This window comes from Somniosus microcephalus, chromosome 13 (genome assembly GCF_052327205.1).
Source record: "Somniosus microcephalus isolate GS21.2 chromosome 13, FLI_Smic_1.0, whole genome shotgun sequence".
Classification (NCBI taxonomy): domain Eukaryota; kingdom Metazoa; phylum Chordata; class Chondrichthyes; order Squaliformes; family Somniosidae; genus Somniosus; species Somniosus microcephalus.
This window is the reverse complement of record NC_140999.1, coordinates 42,898,917-42,919,231: the sequence shown is the minus strand read 5'-3', so window position 1 is coordinate 42,919,231 and position 20,315 is coordinate 42,898,917. Positions and strand designations below refer to the sequence as shown.

General features: G+C 49.6%; 1 protein-coding gene across 1 annotated transcript in view; it reads left to right on the top strand.

Moving 5' to 3' along the window:
• The window catches only part of LOC147108275 (tight junction protein ZO-3-like), a 136,447-nt gene that overhangs the window by 91,270 nt on the left and 24,862 nt on the right, over positions 1-20,315 (top strand). Inside the window, exons 7-11 of the mRNA XM_086004834.1 lie at positions 3,187-3,349; positions 4,284-4,383; positions 9,803-9,870; positions 14,660-14,732; positions 16,108-16,264. Coding sequence (XP_085860960.1) covers positions 3,187-3,349; positions 4,284-4,383; positions 9,803-9,870; positions 14,660-14,732; positions 16,108-16,264 — 561 coding nt within the window. The remainder of the gene's footprint in view (positions 1-3,186; positions 3,350-4,283; positions 4,384-9,802; positions 9,871-14,659; positions 14,733-16,107; positions 16,265-20,315) is intronic.

Below are 20,315 nucleotides of genomic sequence, written 5' to 3'. Positions count from 1 at the left end.
GCTGGCACACATCCCTCGTGATAGGGCGTCGGGGGATTCGTTGAGGGCCCCTGGCCTATATATTATGTCGTACTCAAACGTGGAGAGTTCGATCCGCCACCTGAGAATTTTGTCGTTCTTGATCTTCCCCCTCTGTTTGTTGTTAAACATGAAGGCTACCGACCGCTGGTCGGTAAGCAGGGTGAAGCGTTTGCCGGCTAGGTAGAGCCTCCAGTGCCGCACTGCCTCCACTATGGCCTGGGCCTCCTTCTCTACCAAGGAGTGCCTGATCTCGGGCCCTTGGAGGGTTCTTGAGAAAAAGGCTACGGGCCGCCCATCCTGGTTGAGGGTGGCTGCTAAAGCGAAGTCGGACGCATCGCTTTCGACCTGGAAAGGGATGTTTTCGTCCACTGCCTGCAGCGCGGCCTTCTCAATGTCGTGTTTAATGCTGTTGAAGGCGGCGTGGGCCTCGGCCATGAGCGGGAAGGACGTTGATTTCAGGAGGGGACGGGCCTTGTTGGAATAATTGGGGACCCATTGGGCGTAATAGGAGAAGAACCCCAGGCACCTTTTCAGGGCCTTGGGAGTGTTTGGTAGGGGTAGCTCCCGTAGGGGGCGCAATCGGTCGGGGTCCGGACCGATTTCCCCGTTTTCCACCACGCAGCCCAGGATACAGAGGCGCGTGGTGCTAAAGACACACTTATCCTCGTTGTAGGTGAGATTGAGTCTGAGGGCGGTTTTCAGAAATCTCGCGAGGTTCGAGTCGTGGTCTTGCTGGTCGTGGCCGCAGATGGTGACGTTGTCTAGGTATGGGTAGGTGGCTGTTAACTGGTTCTCATCGACCATGTGGTCCATCTCCCGCTGGAAGACCGAGACCCCATTCGTTACCCCAAAGGGGACTCTGAGGAAGTGGTAGAGGCGTCCGTTTGCCTCGAAGGCGGTGTATGGACAGTCCTCCGGCCTAATGGGGAGCTGGTGGTATGCCGATTTTAGGTCGATGGTGGAAAACACCCGGTATTGCGCAATTTGGTTAACCATATCCGCTATGCGGGGCAGAGGGTAGGCGTCTAGCTGGGTGTATAGATTAACCGTCTGGCTATAATCTATCACCATCCGCTTCTTTTCGCTACCCTTAACTACTACTACCTGGGCGCGCCACGGGCTGGTACTGCATTCGATGATACCCTCCCGCTTGAGTCTTTCTACTTCCGACGCAATGAACCGCCTATCCTCCCAGCTGTACCGCCTACTCTTGGTCACTATGGGTCGACAGTTGGGTGCGAGGTTGGCGAACAGAGAGGGTGGCTTGACCTTCAGGGTAGCCAGACCGCACACTGTGAGGGGCGGCTGGGACCCACCGTAGGTAAGCGTGATACTTTGGTGGTGGCACTGGAAGTCCAGACCCAAGATCACGCTCACACAGAGATCTGGCATTATCAATAGTTTAAAATCTCTGTAATCAGTGCCTTTTACCGACAACATAACCGCGCAGAAACCTGTAATTTTTGAGGTATGAGTCTTATCAGCCATGGCGATTTTGCCCTGTGTGGGGACTATCGTTAGTGAAAGTCGTTTTACCAGGCTAGGATGAATAAAGCTTTCGGTGCTCCCACAGTCAATCAAGCATTTAACCTTGTTCCCGTTTACCTCTATGTCCATCATCGATTTAGACAACGGATGCGGCCTGGATTGATCCACTGTGATCGAGGCCACCAGTGGGTCTTGGAGGTCCGTGTAGTTGGGGCAAGATGGTGGACTCCATGAGGGTGGACAAGATGGCGCCCAAGATGGCCGCCCCCACGGCGCGCACGCGGCGGTGGTGGAGTTGGAGGCGGGGTTCCCTCTGCAGACTTTGCTGAAATGTCCTTTCTTCCCGCATTTAAAACAGGTGGTGCCCTTCGCTGGGCACAGATGCCTGGAGTGTTTGTCCTGGCCGCAGAAGTAGCATTTCGGGCCCCGATGCATCGCGGCAGTAGTGGGGCTCCTGGGTGGGGGCTGGAGCTCCGATGGTGCTGGGCTGGCCTGAGACCTGGGAGGTGAAGATGGCTTCCAAGATTGCGGCCCCCACGGCGCGCACGAGGCGGAGTGGGCCGCGTGGCCTGAGGAACAGGATTCAGAGTTCCTCTGGGCCATATCCAGCGATCGCTCTATGCCCATAGCCTGTTTTAAGTCCAGTCCCTCCTTTTCAAACAGTTTCTGCCGAATGTAATTTGAACTGAGGCCCGCAATAAAGGAGTCTCGGATCAGCTCCTCCGTGTACACGATGGCAGACACGGCTTTACAGTTACAGTCTCTGCCCAGTACTTTTAGGCTTAGCATGAAGTCCTCTAGTGACTCACCATGCCGCTGCATGCGGGTAGTCAGAAGATGCCTGGCGTACACCTCGTTTATTGGCCGCACGTAGTGGGCCTTCAGAATGGTGCAGGCATCCCCGTAGCTGGTGGCATCTTGGATGAGAGGGGAGACCCGATGGCTCACCCAGTTTCACGTCTCCGGTGGCGGTTGCGGCTGCTATGGCGGTGGATGAGTTTGCGATGAAAAATTCTAAGCATTGGAACCAGGGTCCGAACTGTGTGGCTGCGTCTGAGGCATGGGGGTCCAGATCCAAGCGCTCTGGTTTCAGGAGTCGATCCATCTTGGTGTTTTAGTGATTAAAATTGATGTGCCATCAATAACTCAAAGACAAGGAGTTTAAAGGATTCAACTGAAGGCTTTTAATCACTAAGAACATTGCAGGTCTTTCCACATCGGGTTCGTCTGATAGAATGACTCATACAGCTCTTGAGACCTTTATATGGCAAAAGACAGGGGCGTAGCCAACACACACAATAGGAAAAAGGGGGCGGTACACACAATACAAAGCAGGTAAAACACAGGGGCTGATGAAGGCATATATTTCATCACAGAGCCTTCCAACGTGGCAGTGCTGCACGGCCCATTGTGCACACCTACCGCCCCGCCTGCTGCCTGTTGTGCTCCAGGAAGGAAGTGGAGTGTTTGATTAAGCGCCCCACTTCCTGGAGTGCTAAAACACAATTTTTTAAAAGCTGGGAATCATTAGTGCCTGGCGCTAAGTTTCCCAGCTTTCAAAAGTTACCGCCCCCAAACGGGGTGATACTGAATTTCTCCCCCTAAGTATCTTCATGTTCTTAATGAACGAGTTTTGGAGAAGGTGACAGTGATAAACCATTTTCTCTGTTTGTCTAGATTAATGGTATAGTGACTGAGAATATATCGCTGGAAGATACAAGGACACTAATTGAGAAGTCGGAGGGGGAGCTGAAGTTGGTGGTTCTTCGGGATAATGAACAGTTTCTGATCAATGTCCCAGAGATGGTGGACAGTGAGGAAAACAACTCTGGCCTGGAGGGTAAGTGACTAAACCACAAACACATTACTGTTGTACCATGTTCTCATTTTAATCCTTAAACTGCCAGCAGGCCCAGAGAAAATCCTGTTTCCATTGTTTTTTAGTTTTTATTTCACACACTGTGGCACTGAAATACACACTAATATTACAGTAATAAATCTACTCTAACATATAGCTAAGATAAATAGCAGGTGGTAGAATTTCCACGGGGTTTCCCCCAATCACCTGCTGTAACTTTGGCAGAAGATCGGCGCTAACCGCTGAAAAACAATGACTGTTTGTTCCATTTCTCCAGGATTTCTGCTGATCTTCCACCAAAGTTCTAAGTTTTTACATTCTGTTCACTCTGTCCTCCATTTTCCTCATTGTCTCTTATTTTCACTTTTCCTCTATCGATTAGGTCCTACTACAAACTATACTAATGCCTAGAAATGACACTGCCGATATTAGCATGCAGATGGTTAATGTGTTTGTCGGATATTCCTGCCCCATTTAAAATAAATGGACTGACAAATATCGAGTGGAGGAATGACCGATAAACATTTGTTAACATCACAGACAGTAATTTCCAGTGTGATATCTTTTTCATGAGGTGTCACCTTCTGCCAGGTACAAACTGGACAAGGGCAGAATTAAACGTTGGGGGGGACGGTGGGATCAAGGTTTGAGTTCTGCTATTTGTTTGGTTGTGGTTAACTCCTCCACAAGACAGAGCAGTTAGAAGGAAAACTATAAAAACAGGCTTTTGAGGTCCAATTTTCCTTTCTAAAATTTCTAGAGAGTCCAGTTAAAAACCACATTGCCTGCCTCATATCCCGTCGGGTGGTGAATCTTGTCAAAGCGGACAGAAATGAGGCTCGTTCCCAAAAGAGATGGAAAATAAAGCTCTTCAAATTGTTTCAAACTGTTCTGATTATCTGTATTTTCTGTGCAGATTTTTCAGATATGGAGCCCGAACGTTCAGATTCACCCAGCGAGAATCGGTCAAAACGCATTGCGGCGGATCCTACCAACACAACGAAGAGCAACGGAAGGTAGAGGCCACTTTACACGGTAGAGCAATGGATGAGGAGGCCACTGTACCAAGCAGTGGCCATTTCTAGTTATATTCCTTTCCAATACTGAGACCATGGCTGCTACATCTTATCACTGAGAAACCAAGGTGTAAGGGCCAAGGGTCACTTGGCATTGGGTGCCAGAGCCTGTTGGCGAACATTTCTCCAGTCTGTAAGGGTAAATAGAACCAGCTATTGAAATCCAGACTGGTTGATAGACAACAACAACAGAGCCAGTGAAAAGTAACATAGAAACCCTTAACGGAACCTCTACCTAGTTTGTTTGCTCTTATACCTAAGGCATGAACCCATTTAAAATGAATGAACTCCTCCATTAAATAGCAAACAAAGGGAATTGTACATGAACATGGTCAGCATTCCAATGTTAATTTTCACACATTGTGATGTGCGTCCTGTGTAGAATTGGTGTCTGTGGTGTATGTGCCTTTAAGAGCCCCCTGTGTACTGTAATGCCGGTAATGGCCACTCGGGCTATATAAACCTGTATAGTGTCTTGTATCTGTTAGTTCACCTCCAGACTTTGTTCAGTAAACACCTGTGAAACCAACTCCTGCATTCCGTGTCTCCATTAACACACGGATACAACAGTGGCGACGAGTTGGAAACGGACTTACCTGCAATTCGGCAGCACCTCAAGCAGGTCGATTCCTCAGACAAAAGTCGAAGAAAAACAAGAAAGAAAAAAAAAAAACTGTGCTTTCACCAGCTAGCCGAGCTGGTGGCAGGTACTGCAATAATCCTTCCTGGGCGGCGGGCTGGGGCTCCATCGGCTGGCTCTGCAGCGGGGCCGAGCAGCGAAGGCGGAGGCAAACAGAGACAGAGGGTGGAGCACTCGGGAGACGGCCGGCGCTGCAAAACAGGTCGGCGTTCGGACCAAGCAGAGGGAGGGAAAAGTCCCAGAGAGTCCGGCGGGAACGAGTCTCCACCTATTAAAAATACCTATGTAAATAAAAACCGCGGAGAACAGCGTTGTCAGCAGCGGCAGCGGCGGGAAAGCGCGGGAGGCGCCATTTCTTTTCTGCGGGGAAGAAAGGAAAGCGCGGGTGGCGCCATTTTATTTTCAGGATGCCTAAGACTGGCAATATTACTGTTTTCGATAGCGATATAGAGGATTGGACCACATATGTGGAAAGAGTGGAGGTATATTGCACAGCAAATGAAATAGAGGATGATAAAAAGGACATACGGGCTGTTACGAAACTTAATCACTCCAGCCAAACCGAAGGACAAGAATTTTAAGGAGATTGTTGATACCCTACAGGAGCACTTAAACCCAACACTGCTGCTGATAGCAGAACGATTCAAATTCTTCAGGAGGAATCAGCACAAGAATGAAAGTAACGCTGATTACCTCACCGAATTAAGGAAGCTGTCAAAGCACTGCCAATTCGGGGCAGGACTGGCAGATTCTCTTCGAGACAAATTCGTCTGCGGTCTCCTAAGTGAAGGAACACAGAAAAGACTACTTTCTGAGAAAGATTTGACACTGGACAAGGCTTTCAGTGTGGCTGTATCATACGAAGCAGCCACAAGAGGAGCTGCAGAGATACAGCAAAAGCCACAGGACTTCGGCACCCATGAAATGACACAGGGTTTCGAGATGTTATCGCTGCGGCAGATCCACCCATGACCAGAGGGAATGCTGGTTCAAGGACAAAGCATGCAGGCAATGCGGAAAGATTGGACACATTGCACGTGTATGCCGATCTGGAAACAAAAAATCCACGGACAGGAAAAAAATCAATAAGGAAAAGTACAGAAAGGTACAAATGATGACGGACAGTAGCTCCGAAGACCAGAAGAGCGATAGCGACTCCGGAAACAAGAGACTAAGCTGTCTCAAATTACATCATATAATTGCCAAAGAAGATTACCAGACCATTTGGGTTACCCTCACGATAGCGGGGTCCCCAGTTAAAATGGAGCTAGATACAGGATCAGCTCTGACCGTCATAAGTCGACAGGATTACGAGCGGCTATTTCCGCATATACCTTTGAAAGACACATCCATTATCTTGAAAACATATACGGGGCAGAAAGTATACCCCAAAGGGAAAATAAGGGTGCCTGTTGTATACAACGGCAAGGAAATACAGAAGTTGTATTTATACGTCTGCAAGATGGTGGTCCACCGCTGTTGGGACGTGAATGGATCAGGAAGATACGTTTAGACTGGCACTCCATTCAGGCACTGACGGTGACCAGTAAGAAAAAAAATGATGATGTCATACCTGAACGATTAAAAGGCATCTTGGCCAACGCCAAGGAAGTGTTTCAACAGGAACTAGGAACCTTGAAAGGCATCACCGCCTCAATAAAAGTGGAAGATGCGGCAATTCCCAAGTTTTTTAAGGCAAGGCCGATGCCATACGCAATTCGTCCAGCAGTCGAGGCAGAGCTGGAGAGTTTGGAAAAGGCAGGCGTATTATCCAAGATAGATTGGAGCGAGTGGGCAACACCCATCGTCCCGGTCATGAAGAAAACGTTGAATAATGATAAATCTGAAGAACAGAGAAAAATTCGCATCTGTGGTGACTTCAAGGTGACTGTAAACCCGGTCCTTCACACGGTACAGTATCCTCTTCCGAGGATAGAAGATATTTTCGCCTCACTATCCGGAGGGAAACGTTTCACCAAAATTGACTTGGCACAGGCATATCTACAGATGAAGGTTGAAGAGGCCTCTAAAAAGTATCTCACGATAAATACACACAAAGGCCTGTACCAGTACAATCGACTGGTTTTTGGAGTATCATCAGCTCCAGCTATCTGGCAAAGAGCTATGGAGCAAGTCCTCCAAGGGATTCCGGGGACCCAATGCTACCTAGACGACATCCTTGTAACAGGAGAAAACGACAACGAGCACCTTGCCAATTTGGAGCAGGTGCTCACTAGGCTGAGAGAACGGGGCCTACGAGCAAATCGCCCCATGTGCGAATTTTTCCAGAAGCAAATATCATATTGTGGCCACATAATTAACGAGGAAGGGTTGCATAAGTCACCTGAAAAAATTGAAGCGGTCATAAAAGCCCCAGCACCTGAAAATGTCTCACAATTAAGGTCGTTCCTGGGATTGAAAATTACTATCATAAATTTTTACCGAACTTGTCAACTCTTCTGCACCCTCTTAACGAACTGCTACAAACGGGAGTAATTTGGAAATGGAGCGAAGACTGTAAACGTGCCTTCCATAAATGCAAAGGCTTGATCACGTCCAAGGAAGTTTTGGCTCATTACAACCCATCACTGCCAATCAGACTGGCGTGCGATGCATCCCCTTACGGCGTAGGAGCGGTATTATCGCACAGATTCCCTGATGGCTCGGAGCGGCCGATAGCTTTTGCGTCACGCTCATTGAACTCAGCTGAGCGTAACTATGCCCAGATCGACAGGGAAGCACTCAGCCTGGTATGGGGAGCGAAGAAATTCAACCATTACCTACACGGACAAAAATTTACCTTGTTGACTGACCATCAACCCCTCATCTCCATATTCAACCCTAAAAAGGGTGTTCCCATTATGACAGCGCAAAGGCTACAGAGGTGGTCCCTTTTCCTAGGGGCACACCAATATGACATAGAATACAAAGGATCAAAACAGCATGGGAATGCTGACAGTTTATCGCGCCTACTGTTGCCAACGGTAGAAGAGGCACCTACAGTGGACCCAGTGGAAATGTTCCACTCAACCATAGTGGAATGTCTACCAGTAACAAATTCTGCCATTGAAAAGGAAACGAGAAATGACCCGACTCTCTCACGAGTCTACGATTTAACGGTGAAGGGATGGCCAGCACATGGCGAACCACTGTTGCCAGCATTCTCGCAAAGAAGAGAACAGCTGTCAGTGTGCTGAGGAACCTTGATGTGTGGATCCAGAGTGGTGATTCCACCCAAACTCCAGGATAAAGTGCTAAAGGAGCTTCACGAGGGGCATCTGGGTGGAGTGAAAATGAAGAACCTAGCCAGAGCGTTTGTGTGGTGGCCAGGTATCGATGGAGACATCGAAGAAATGACCAAGAGCTGCCTAGGATGCCAGAAGGTCCAAAACGCCCCACCACAAGCCCCTCTACATCCATGGGAGTGGCCCTCATCTCCATGGCAAAGGGTACACGTCGACTTTGCTGGTCCATTTATGGACTCAATGTTCTTAATCGCGGTTGATGCACACTCCAAGTGGCCAGAGGTAATAAAGATGTCCTCCACCACCACGGAAAAAACCATCACAGTATTAAGGACCATATTTGCCAGGAATGGGCTGCCTGAACAGATCTGTTCTGATAATGGACCGCAATTTGTGTCCGAAGAATTGAGGAAGTTCTTAAAAAGCAATGGGGTTAAGCACTACACGTCCGCCCCATACCATCCCGCCACCAATGGATTAGCTGAAAGGTTTGTCCAGACCTTCAAGAAGGCCATAAAGGCCATGGGTAATGAAGACATAAATCTACAGCATAAGGTAGATAACTTCTTGTTTGCATACAGGAATGCAACACATGTGGTTACAAACCAAACTCCCGCCATGATGTTCTTCAATAGAAGCCTAAGATGCCGGCTGGATTTGATCAAGCCAAACATCAGAAGGGACGTGGAGAACCGGCAATTTCAAGGCATGAATGAAAGGCCAACTAGAACCTTCCAGATAGGTCAACAAGTTTTGGCCCGGGACTACCGTACCGAGAAATGGCAGCCTGGAACTATTTGCACACGACTAGGACCGCTGATGTATACCGTGGACATTGGAGAAAGCATAATAAGGCGCCACGCTGACCAGATCATAGAGTCATCCGAAAAGGGACAACCTACACCACAACTCTGTACACCTAATGATGAAGCAGAGATACCCATAGTATCTACCTCCGATCCGGTGATACTGGAACCAGATGAACCCGACACTGGCATTCAAGCCGAATCGACCTTGCCAAAAGAACGTACTACACCACCAAAAACTACTACACCACCGAGGCGTTATCCGGACCGAGTCAGGAAGCCTCCAGAGAGACTGACTTATAATTGATTAACTGCAGCAAATGTGTAGATTATTGTTCTTGTAACATGTTAATTAATGATTACTTAAAATGTTATGTACTGGTTGTCTAAAAGGGGAGGAATTGTGGTGTATGTGCCTTTAAGAGCCCCCTGTGTACTGTAATGCCGGTAATGGCCACTCGGGCTATATAAGCCTGTATAGTGTCTTGTATCTGTTAGTTCACCTCCAGACTTTGTTCAGTAAACACCTGTGAAACCAACTCCTGCATTCCGTGTCTCCATTAACACACGGATACAACAGTGTCAAACCAATCCTTCTGTTTTGCTTATGTTCAGGGCTGGATTGCTGCTGACCAGAGATGACCCATGTTTCTCACTCTTTTTTTCAGCTTAAACCGAAACAAAAAGCCGGTGCCAGAGATGGAGGTCAGACCTGCAGCCTCCAAATCCCCTTATGGTGAGTACCAATGTTGCTGGTGTGCGAGTTCTAAGGTTAGAGCCCAGCTTAGCTATTTTGGTATAACAACAGAAAATGCTGGAAAAACTCAGCAGGCCAGGCAACATCCGTGGAGAGAAATTAGAGTCGACGTTTCGGGTCTAACCCTTTTCCAGCATCTGCAGTATTTTGCTATCGTATTAGCTATTTTGGTGTTCACTGATTGATCCCAACAATCATACTTCACAGCAGTGAATGGATTTGGTTTAGCATAGGGCAAGTTGTTGTTTGTGAATGGGCTTTAATACATCATTTATCTGACAGCTCTGTCGCTGATGGAAGCCCTGACCTGGGTCCAGTGCTGTAAGTAAATTAGATGGTGCTGCTGGGGTCCAAGACTGACCTGAAGAGATAGTTTCTGTAACTGTCTCCGGAGCCAGCAACAGAAACATCGGCTCCGACGGAGCCTGCCACTACTTATTTCCACCATGTCTAGTTGTTGAGAGGTCAAGACCAAGGGGCCACATATAGAGGATTAAATGCAAGAGATTTAAAACAGAGGGCAGAAGAAACCCCTTCACACAGAGAGATGTGAGGATGTAGAATTCATTTCCAGGGTTAGTGGTTAAGGCAGAAACTGTGTCAACATTCAAGATTAGATTGGATAGGTGGATGAAGAGAAAAGGGGTTGAAGGGATATGGGAACATGGCGTGTAAATGTGATTCGAACTATCTGTTTGTGTGGAGGGTAAAAGCCGACATGGACTGGTTGGACCGAATGGCCTGTGTCTGTGTTGTAACTTCTATGTCTGTGTATCGCTGCCAGAAGTGAGGAATCTTAACCCACAATGCAAAGGGGGCCAATGCCTCAGCTCCAGCGGCCACATGTGCCACAGAATCCTTCTCCTTTGAACATGTATAAAGGCAACATTCATTTCATTCCAACTTTTCCTCCTCAACTGAAGGCATTGCCTCTTTGCTGAGTTACAAGCTTCCACAGCTGTCCTCTGTTGCCTCAGCTAGGTGACCATTCTTCAGCTAGTGTTGCCAAGCTATTTGAACCCTGGAGGTGGGGCAACAAAGCTGAACCCAGTCTAGTCTCCACAGACTTCCACGTACACACACTTCCCAGCAGGAGTAGCTGGATAGTGATCAGTACGGTGAGGAGCTGGATAGTGATCAGTATGGTGAGGAGCTGGATAGTGATCAGTACGGTGAGGAGCTGGATAGTGATCAGTACGGTGAGGAGCTGGATAGTGATCATTACGGTGAGGAGCTGGATAGTGATCAGTACGGTGAGGAGCTGGATAGTGATCAGTACGGTGAGGAGCTGGATAGTGATCAGTACGGTGAGGAGCTGGATAGTGATCAGTGCGGTGAGGAGCTGGATAGTGATCAGTACGGTGAGGAGCTGGATAGTGATCAGTGCGGTGAGGAGCTGGATAGTGATCAGTACAGTGAGGGGCTGGATAGTGATCAGTACGGTGAGGAGCTGGATAGTGATCAGTACGGTGAGGAGCTGGATAGTAATCAGTATGGTGAGGAGCTGGGTTGTACGGTGCAGTGAGGAGCTGGGTTGTACGGTGCAGTGAGGAGCTGGGTTGTACGGTGCAGTGAGGAGCTGGGTTGTACGGTGTAGTGAGGAGCTGGGTTGTACGGTGTAGTGAGGAGCTGGGTTGTACAGTGTAGTGAGGAGCTGGGTTGTACGGTGTGAGGAGCTGGGTTGTACGGTGTGAGGAGCTGGGTTGTACGGTGTAGTGAGGAGCTGGGTTGTACAGTGCAGTGAGGAGCTGGGTTGTACGGTGTAGTGAGGAGCTGGGTTGTACGGTGCAGTGAGGGGCTGGGTTGTACGGTGTAGTGAGGAGCTGGGTTGTACGGTGCAGTGAGGAGCTGGGTTGTACGGTGCAGTGAGGAGCTGGGTTGTACGATGTAGTGAGGAGCTGGGTTGTACGGTGTAGTGAGGAGCTGGGTTGTACGGTGCAGTGAGGGGCTGGGTTGTACGGTGTAGTGAGGAGCTGGGTTGTACGGTGCAGTGAGGGGCTGGGTTGTATGGTGTAGTGAGGAGCTGGGTTGTACGGTGCAGTGAGGAGCTGGGTTGTACGGTGTAGTGAGGGGCTGGGTTGTACGGTGCAGTGAGGAGCTGGGTTGTACGGTGTGAGGAGCTGGGTTGTACGGTGTAGTGAGGAGCTGGGTTGTACGGTGTAGTGAGGAGCTGGGTTGTACGGTGTAGTGAGGAGCTGGGTTGTACGGTGCAGTGAGGAGCTGGGTTGTATGGTGTGAGGAGCTGGGTTGTACGGTGTAGTGAGGAGCTGGGTTGTACAGTGCAGTGAGGAGCTGGGTTGTACGGTGCAGTGAGGAGCTGGGTTGTACGGTGTGAGGAGCTGGGTTGTACGGTGTAGTGAGGAGCTGGGTTGTACGGTGTAGTGAGGAGCTGGGTTGTACGGTGTAGTGAGGAGCTGGGTTGTACGGTGCAGTGAGGAGCTGGGTTGTACGGTGTGAGGAGCTGGGTTGTACGGTGTAGTGAGGAGCTGGGTTGTACGGTGCAGTGAAGAGCTGGGTTGTACGGTGCAGTGAGGAGCTGGGTTGTACGGTGTGAGGAGCTGGGTTGTACGGTGCAGTGAGGAGCTGGGTTGTACGGTGTAGTGAGGAGCTGGGTTGTACGGTGTAGTGAGGAGCTGGGTTGTACGGTGCAGTGAGGAGCTGGGTTGTACAGTGTGAGGAGCTGGGTTGTACGGTGCAGTGAGGAGCTGGGTTGTACGGTGTAGTGAGGAGCTGGGTTGTACGGTGCAGTGAGGAGCTGGGTTGTACGGTGTAGTGAGGAGCTGGGTTGTACGGTGCAGTGAGGAGCTGGGTTGTACGGTGCAGTGAGGAGCTGGGTTGTACGGTGTAGTGAGGAGCTGGGTTGTACGGTGTGAGGAGCTGGGTTGTACGGTGTAGTGAGGAGCTGGGTTGTACGGTGTAGTGAGGACCTGGGTTGTACAGTGCAGTGAGGAGCTGGGTTGTACGGTGCAGTGAGGAGCTGGGTTGTACGGTGTAGTGAGGAGCTGGGTTGTACGGTGCAGTGAGGAGCTGGGTTGTACGGTGCAGTGAGGGGCTGGGTTGTACGGTGCAGTGAGGAGCTGGGTTGTACGGTGCAGTGAGGAGCTGGGTTGTACGGTGCAGTGAGGGGCTGGGTTGTACGGTGTAGTGAGGAGCTGGGTTGTACGGTGTAGTGAGGGGCTGGGTTGTACGGTGCAGTGAGGAGCTGGGTTGTACGGTGTAGTGAGGAGCTGGGTTGTACGGTGTAGTGAGGAGCTGGGTTGTACGGTGTAGTGAGGAGCTGGGTTGTACGGTGCAGTGAGGAGCTGGGTTGTACGGTGTGAGGAGCTGGGTTGTACGGTGTAGTGAGGGGCTGGGTTGTACGGTGCAGTGAGGGGCTGGGTTGTACGGTGTGAGGAGCTGGGTTGTACGGTGTAGTGAGGGGCTGGGTTGTACGGTGCAGTGAGGAGCTGGGTTGTAAGGTGCAGTGAGGAGCTGGGTTGTACGGTGTGAGGAGCTGGGTTGTACGGTGTAGTGAGGAGCTGGGTTGTACGGTGTAGTGAGGAGCTGGGTTGTACGGTGCAGTGAGGAGCTGGGTTGTACGGAGCAGTGAGGAGCTGGGTTGTACGGTGCAGTGAGGAGCTGGGTTGTACAGTGCAGTGAGGAGCTGGGTTGTACGGTGTAGTGAGGAGCTGGGTTGTACGGTATAGTGAGGAGCTGGGTTGTACGGTGCAGTGAGGAGCTGGGTTGTACGGTGTAGTGAGGAGCTGGGTTGTACGGTGTAGTGAGGAGCTGGGTTGTACGGTGTAGTGAGGAGCTGGGTTGTACGGAGCAGTGAGGAGCTAGGTTGTACGGTGCAGTGAGGAGCTGGGTTGTACGGTGCAGTGAGGAGCTGGGTTGTACGGTGCAGTGAGGAGCTGGGTTGTACTGTGTAGTGAGGAGCTGGGTTGTACGGTATAGTGAGGAGCTGGGTTGTACGGTGCAGTGAGGAGCTGAGTTGTACGGTGTAGTGAGGAGCTGGGTTGTACGGTGTGAGGAGCTGGGTTGTACGGTGTAGTGAGGAGCTGGGTTGTACGGTAGAGTGAGGAGCTGGGTTGTACGGTGTAGTGAGGAGCTGGGTTGTACGGTGCAGTGAGGAGCTGGGTTGTACGGTGCAGTGAGGAGCTGGGTTGTACGGTGCAGTGAGGGGCTGGGTTGTACGGTGCAGTGAGGAGCTGGGTTGTACGGTGCAGTGAGGAGCTGGGTTGTACGGTGCAGTGAGGAGCTGGGTTGTACGGTGTGAGGAGCTGGGTTGTACGGTGTGAGGAGCTGGGTTGTACGGTGTGAGGAGCTGGGTTGTACGGTGTAGTGAGGCGCTGGGTTGTACGGTGCAGTGAGGAGCTGGGTTGTACGGTGTAGTGAGGAGCTGGGTTGTACGGTGTGAGGAGCTGGGTTGTACGGTGTAGTGAGGCGCTGGGTTATACGGTGCAGTGAGGAGCTGGGTTGTACGGTGTAGTGAGGAGCTGGGTTGTACGGTATAGTGAGGAGCTGGGTTGTACGGTGTAGTGAGGAGCTGGGTTGTACGGTGCAGTGAGGGGCTGGGTTGTACGGTGTAGTGAGGAGCTGGGTTGTACGGTGCAGTGAGGGGCTGGGTTGTACGGTGCAGTGAGGAGCTGGGTTGTACGGTGCAGTGAGGGGCTGGGTTGTACGGTGCAGTGAGGAGCTGGGTTGTACGGTGCAGCGACTTTCTTTTGTTGACTCCCAAATGGCTGCTTATCAACATAACTCTTTGATTTCACTTTTCCAAACACAGTTATTGAGGAGCCAACATATGCTGCCCCTATAAAGACTTTAAATACAAGGCCACAGGATGAATATAATGTTGGGTAAGTACCAGCAAACAATGAGACCGATTGAACAGGGGGTCGGTAATCTGTGCACTATTGTACAATGATGCAAACTTGATTGACCAATACAGCCCAGGCAATTGCACTTTTGGCAAGAACAATGGAGCTTGATTCATTCAACTGCTATTTCCTGCCCTCCTCTCCTTAAGGTGCTGACTGATGCTTGGGGTACCGTTCCATGGGCTTCAGGTACCCTGCTGCACTAGGCCATGAAGAAAGGCCACTTGCACAGGTACCAGAGGATGGCCAGAGCCCACGGACCTGCCAGCACTTCCAGGAGAGGGGAGAAAAAAATATGATTTTCCGTAAATTCAGGAACAAACCTGTTGATCACAGCTGTTAATGTAATGATAGGAATTAAATAAACTGAGGTCTCCTCCGGGCCAGAAGACTCATCAAACTGTCCTGTACAGTAAGATCACACTTTGTGTGATTTAGGCTTTTGCCTTCAGTTCTGTATATCTCAGTTTCTCATTTTATATGTCTGATCCAATTGCAGTTTCTGTTTGTCCCATTATATCTTGCACAAGTCGATGTAATCATCAACAACAGCACAACTGGCATTTATTTAGGCAGCAATTGAAAAATGTAGCACACTTCAGAACCAGCCCTGAGAATTTCTTGGCTCCCTCTGTACCCTCTGGGCTACGTCTAGCAACAAGGGTGACCAGGAGGGAGTAATAAAGCTGGGATTTACTCTGAAATTTATTAACCAGAAGGGAAAACCTCAGGAGCATCTTTCAAATCCCGAGCTTAAGTTAAATCCTTTAAAAAAAATTATAACAGTAAGTAGAAATCAAGGTAGCCATTTGGCCCATCCACAGAAACCTACAGTCATCCCATTATAGCACCCTCAATGCCTCCTGAACTTTCATTTAGCTCCTGAAAACCAGAACAATGACAACGCAGACTGCAGGACTTTCCCTCTAATGGATCTCTATCATTGACCTTCAATCAAACATTCATCGTGCCTAGTTGTTGACTCTTTCCCCCCTGGTCAGCCATTGTTCTTTGTTGCGCAGCACTTTTCCGAATTATGTCAGCACCTCCAGCAGCCACAATGCACCTTCCCTTTAAGAGGTGCTGGCTAGCTTTAAGCAGTGCAGGCTAGCTTCAAGTAGTGTTAGCAAGTAACAATATTGGGCCCCCTGCTGATGTGTGCAGCCAATGAACAGCACGGTCAGTGCTGGCTGCACGCAGCAATCATTATAATGAGCAGACAGCATGAAGTTGGTGGGCTGCCTGCATTACATTGAACGGGGTAATCGCACATCGCGATCCCCGCGCCCCTATTCAGGGGCTATCCAATTTAGCCCCCAATATGTGCTCGCTAACTGGATATTTCAATATTTAGCTACAGTCCAGACATGAAAGTGGTGAGGTTTGTCAAGGATGCCAGTGTTGGGCTGCAGCTGGCTGGAGGCAATGATGTCGGAATATTTGTATCTCGAGTTCTAGAAGACAGTCCTGCAGCCAAACAGGGAATCCAGAAAGGAGACCAGATTCTGAAGGTAACAGAATGCTCACTTCTAAATTGTTGTTATCAACATCCCAAAGCTTCAAAATGTTATTTTCTTGTCATTATTTCTATGTGATTTTTTTGGGGGGTGAATTTTCTGCTCATCAAGGTGAAGAATTTATCTGGGCAAAAGTCTGAAGCATCCGCATTCAACAAACCATAGATCAACCCCCGGCCTCCAACCCCACAATACATAGTCACTGAAATTGGTACATCCAAAGGTGTCCAGGCAAAGACGCTGCCAACTGTATAAACAGGGGGCATAGACTCAGGATGATCACTAGAAGATAAAGGGGGAAGTTAGAAGATAATTTTTCCACACAGAGGGTTATTAGAATGTGGAATAATTTACCACAAATGCCTACTGTGGAAGAGACTAAAGCATCATTTAAAAGGGAATGGGATAAATATTTGAAAAGGAAGAATATAAACGGATACAAGAAAATTATGGGGGAATGGGATTAGCCTGGATTTTGTTAATTGGTTAGAATGTGGAATCCTCCACCAATTGCTGTTGAAGCAGGAAACATAGATTCTTTTTGTAATGTATGTACCTTTAAGGGAGAGAACTACTTTTTACAGCTCCTGTATACTGTAGTACCAGCAGTGACCACATCTGTATAGAAACCCTGAGTAGGGATCTGTACAATTAGTTCTAGAGTAACCCTCATACAGTAAACACCTGTTGTACCGTTTCTCCTGCAGTCTGTGTCTTATTATACACAGACACAACATTGGCGACGAGCAGATTCAAACCTACCTGCAACTCTGCATCACCTCCCAGGGATTCGCTCCTGGAGAACAGTGGAAGGAGGTCGAGTCCAGAAGCATGGACGTCGACCACGGGCAACCGCCCAGTCATCCAGCGGAGATTTGAGCATCGCAGGGGAGGCTGTCGAGAGCCAGGCTTGGCTTTCCAGTCACGGTGGTCCAGCGAAACGGGCTGGCAACAGGTACTGCGCAGACGCTTCCCAGACAGCGGCGGCTAGAGCCGACCGAGCGGCACAGAAAAAGGCCGAGCAGCATCAACGGGGGAGAGAGAGAGGGCAGAGCGCACAGGGCGCAGCCGGTGTTCAGGATCGAGCGGCGTCAACAGGGAGAGAGACAAGAGAGAGCAGAGCGCAGCCGGTGTTCAAGGGCCGAGCAGCGTCAACGGGGGAGAGAGATGAGAGAGAGCAGAGCGCAGCCGGTGTTCAAGGGCCGAGCAGCGTCAACGGGGGAGAGAGGCACGCAGGAAAACGTGAGGCGCTGCCATTGCCACAAGGACCGCAGAGAGCGGCATTGGCAGCAGCGCAGGAGCAGCGCACGAAACCCACAGGGCGTCGCCATTTGCCACGAGGACCGCCGAGAGCGGTGTTGGCAGCAGCACGGGAGACGCCATTTTAAGCCGCAGCGGGGAAGAAAGGAAAGCGCGGGAGACGCCATTTTAAGCCGCAGTGGGGAAGAAAGGAAAGCACGGGAGACGCCATTTTAAGCCAGTCTAACCACACCCAAAAATGCCGAAGAGTGGCAGTATCACAGCGTTCAACAATGAAGTCGAAGATTGGACGACATATGTCGAACGCATAGAAGTATACTGCAAGGCGAATGAAGTGCCAGATGACAAGAACGCGCTGGTATTGTTGAATTCAATGGGTGCCAAAACGTATGGCTTACTACGAAACCTAGTAACCCCAGAGAAGCCAGCAGAAAAGGATTTTGAAAACATAGTGTCAATCCTACAGGACCACTTAAACCCCACACCGCTGCTGATAGCAGAAAGATTTAAGTTTCACAAAAGGAACCAGCATAAAGATGAAAGTAATGCTGAGTATTTAACGGAACTGCGCAAGCTATCGAAACACTGCCAGTTTGGAACAGGACTAGCAGATACTTTAAGGGACAAGTTTGTGTGTGGGCTTCAAAGTGAAGGAACCCAGAAACGGCTTCTATCAGAAAAGGATCTTACGCTGGACAAGGTTTTCAACATTGCAGTATCACATGAAGCAGCAGCACGGGGCGCTGCAGAGATACAACAGAGACCGCAAGAATATGGCACAAATGAAATGTCATACGGAACAGTGAAGTGCTATCGCTGCGGCAGAACAACACACGACCATAATGATTGCTGGTTCAAGGACAAAGTGTGCAGACAGTGTGGAAAAGTAGGACACATAGCAAGAGTCTGCAGGTCGGGAAAGAAAACCAGCAGCAAGAAATCTCCACAGGAGAAGTACAAGAAGGTACATAAGGTGATGGAGAGTAGTTCAGACGAACAGAAGAGTGATACAGACTCCGGAAGCAAGGAGCTGGGTTGTCTGAAACTACATAATGTGATCAAAACGGAGGATCACCAAACTATCTGGGTCACGCTCAAGATAGTAGGAGTCCAAGTGAAAATGGAATTGGACACAGGATCAGCCCTAACAGTCATAAACCGAAGGGACTACAAGCGGCTATTCTCACATATACCCTTGAGAGATACAAAGATTGTCTTGAAGACGTACACGGGGCAAAAAGTCTACCCCAAAGGAAAAATAAGGGTGAACGTTATATATAACGGCAAGGAAACACCAAAAATTGACCTATATATATTGCCAGATGGAGGACCACCACTACTAGGATGTGAATGGATCCAGAAGATACAGCTAGATTGGCATTCCATACAAGCACTGACTGTAGATGCCAAAAAGGATGACGACGTCACACCTGGACGACTGTCAAAAATGCTAACTGACGCACAAGAAGTGTTCCAGCAGGGACTCGGAACACTAAAAGGCATAACAGCGACGATCAAAATAGAGGAAAATGCAAGCCCAAAGTTTTTTAAGGCCAGACCGGTACCTTATGCGATCCGCCCAGCCGTCGAAGCAGAGCTGGAAGGTTTGGAACGTTCAGGAGTACTGTCCAAAGTGGACTGGAGCGAGTGGGCTACACCCATCGTTCCTGTAATGAAGAGGTCGTTGAGTAATACGCCTGGGGAACCAAAGAAGGTTCGCATCTGTGGGGACTTTAAGGTGACAGTGAACCCAGTCCTTCACACTGTACAATATCCGCTTCTGCGGATTGAAGATATTTTCGCCTCGCTATCTGGAGGGAAACGCTTCACTAAGATTGATCTGGCCCAGGCGTACCTGCAAATGGAGGTAGAAGAAGCCTCGAAACAGTACCTCATGATCAACACTCATAAAGGTCTCTACCAATACAACCGGCTGGTGTTCGGGGTAGCATCAGCTCTGGCTATTTGGCAAAGGGCAATGGAACAAGTCCTGCAAGGGATTCCAGGGACCCAGTGTTATTTGGACGACATCCTGTTCACGGGCGAAAATGACAGTGATCACCTCGCCAACCTGGAGCAGGTGCTCACTAGATTGAAGGAATATGGGCTCCGAGCTAATCGCCACAAATGCGAGTTTTTCCAGAAGCAGATCTCGTATTGTGGCCACGTTATTGATAAAGAGGGGTTACATAAGTCCCCTGAAAAGATTGAGGCAGTAGTCAAGGCTCCAGCACCGGAAAATGTGTCACAACTGAGGTTGTTCCTCGGGCTGGTGAACTACTACCATAAGTTCTTGCCGAATTTGTCTACAATACTACACCCACTGAACACCCTACTGCAAACGGGGGTACCATGGAAGTGGAGTGACGAATGTAAACGAGCTTTCCAGAAGAGCAAAGCATTGGTCACATCAAAAGAGGTGTTGGCTCATTTCAACCCAGCACTACCAATTCGGTTGGCGTGTGATGCATCACCCTATGGCATTGGAGCGGTGCTGTCGCACAAATTCCCGGACGGCTCGGAGAGGCCAGTAGCCTTTGCGTCTCGGTCACTAACCTCAGCCGAGCGTAACTACGCCCAGATTGACAGTGAGACCCTCAGCCTAGTGTGGGGAGTGAAAAAGTTCAATCACTATCTGCACGGGCAAAAGTTCACCTTGCTGACTGACCACCAACCACTTGTCTCCATCTTTAATCCAAAGAAGGGCGTTCCGGTGATTGAGCAACGGCTACAAAGATGGTCCCTTTTTCTAGGGGCGCACCAATATGAAATCGAGTATAAGGGC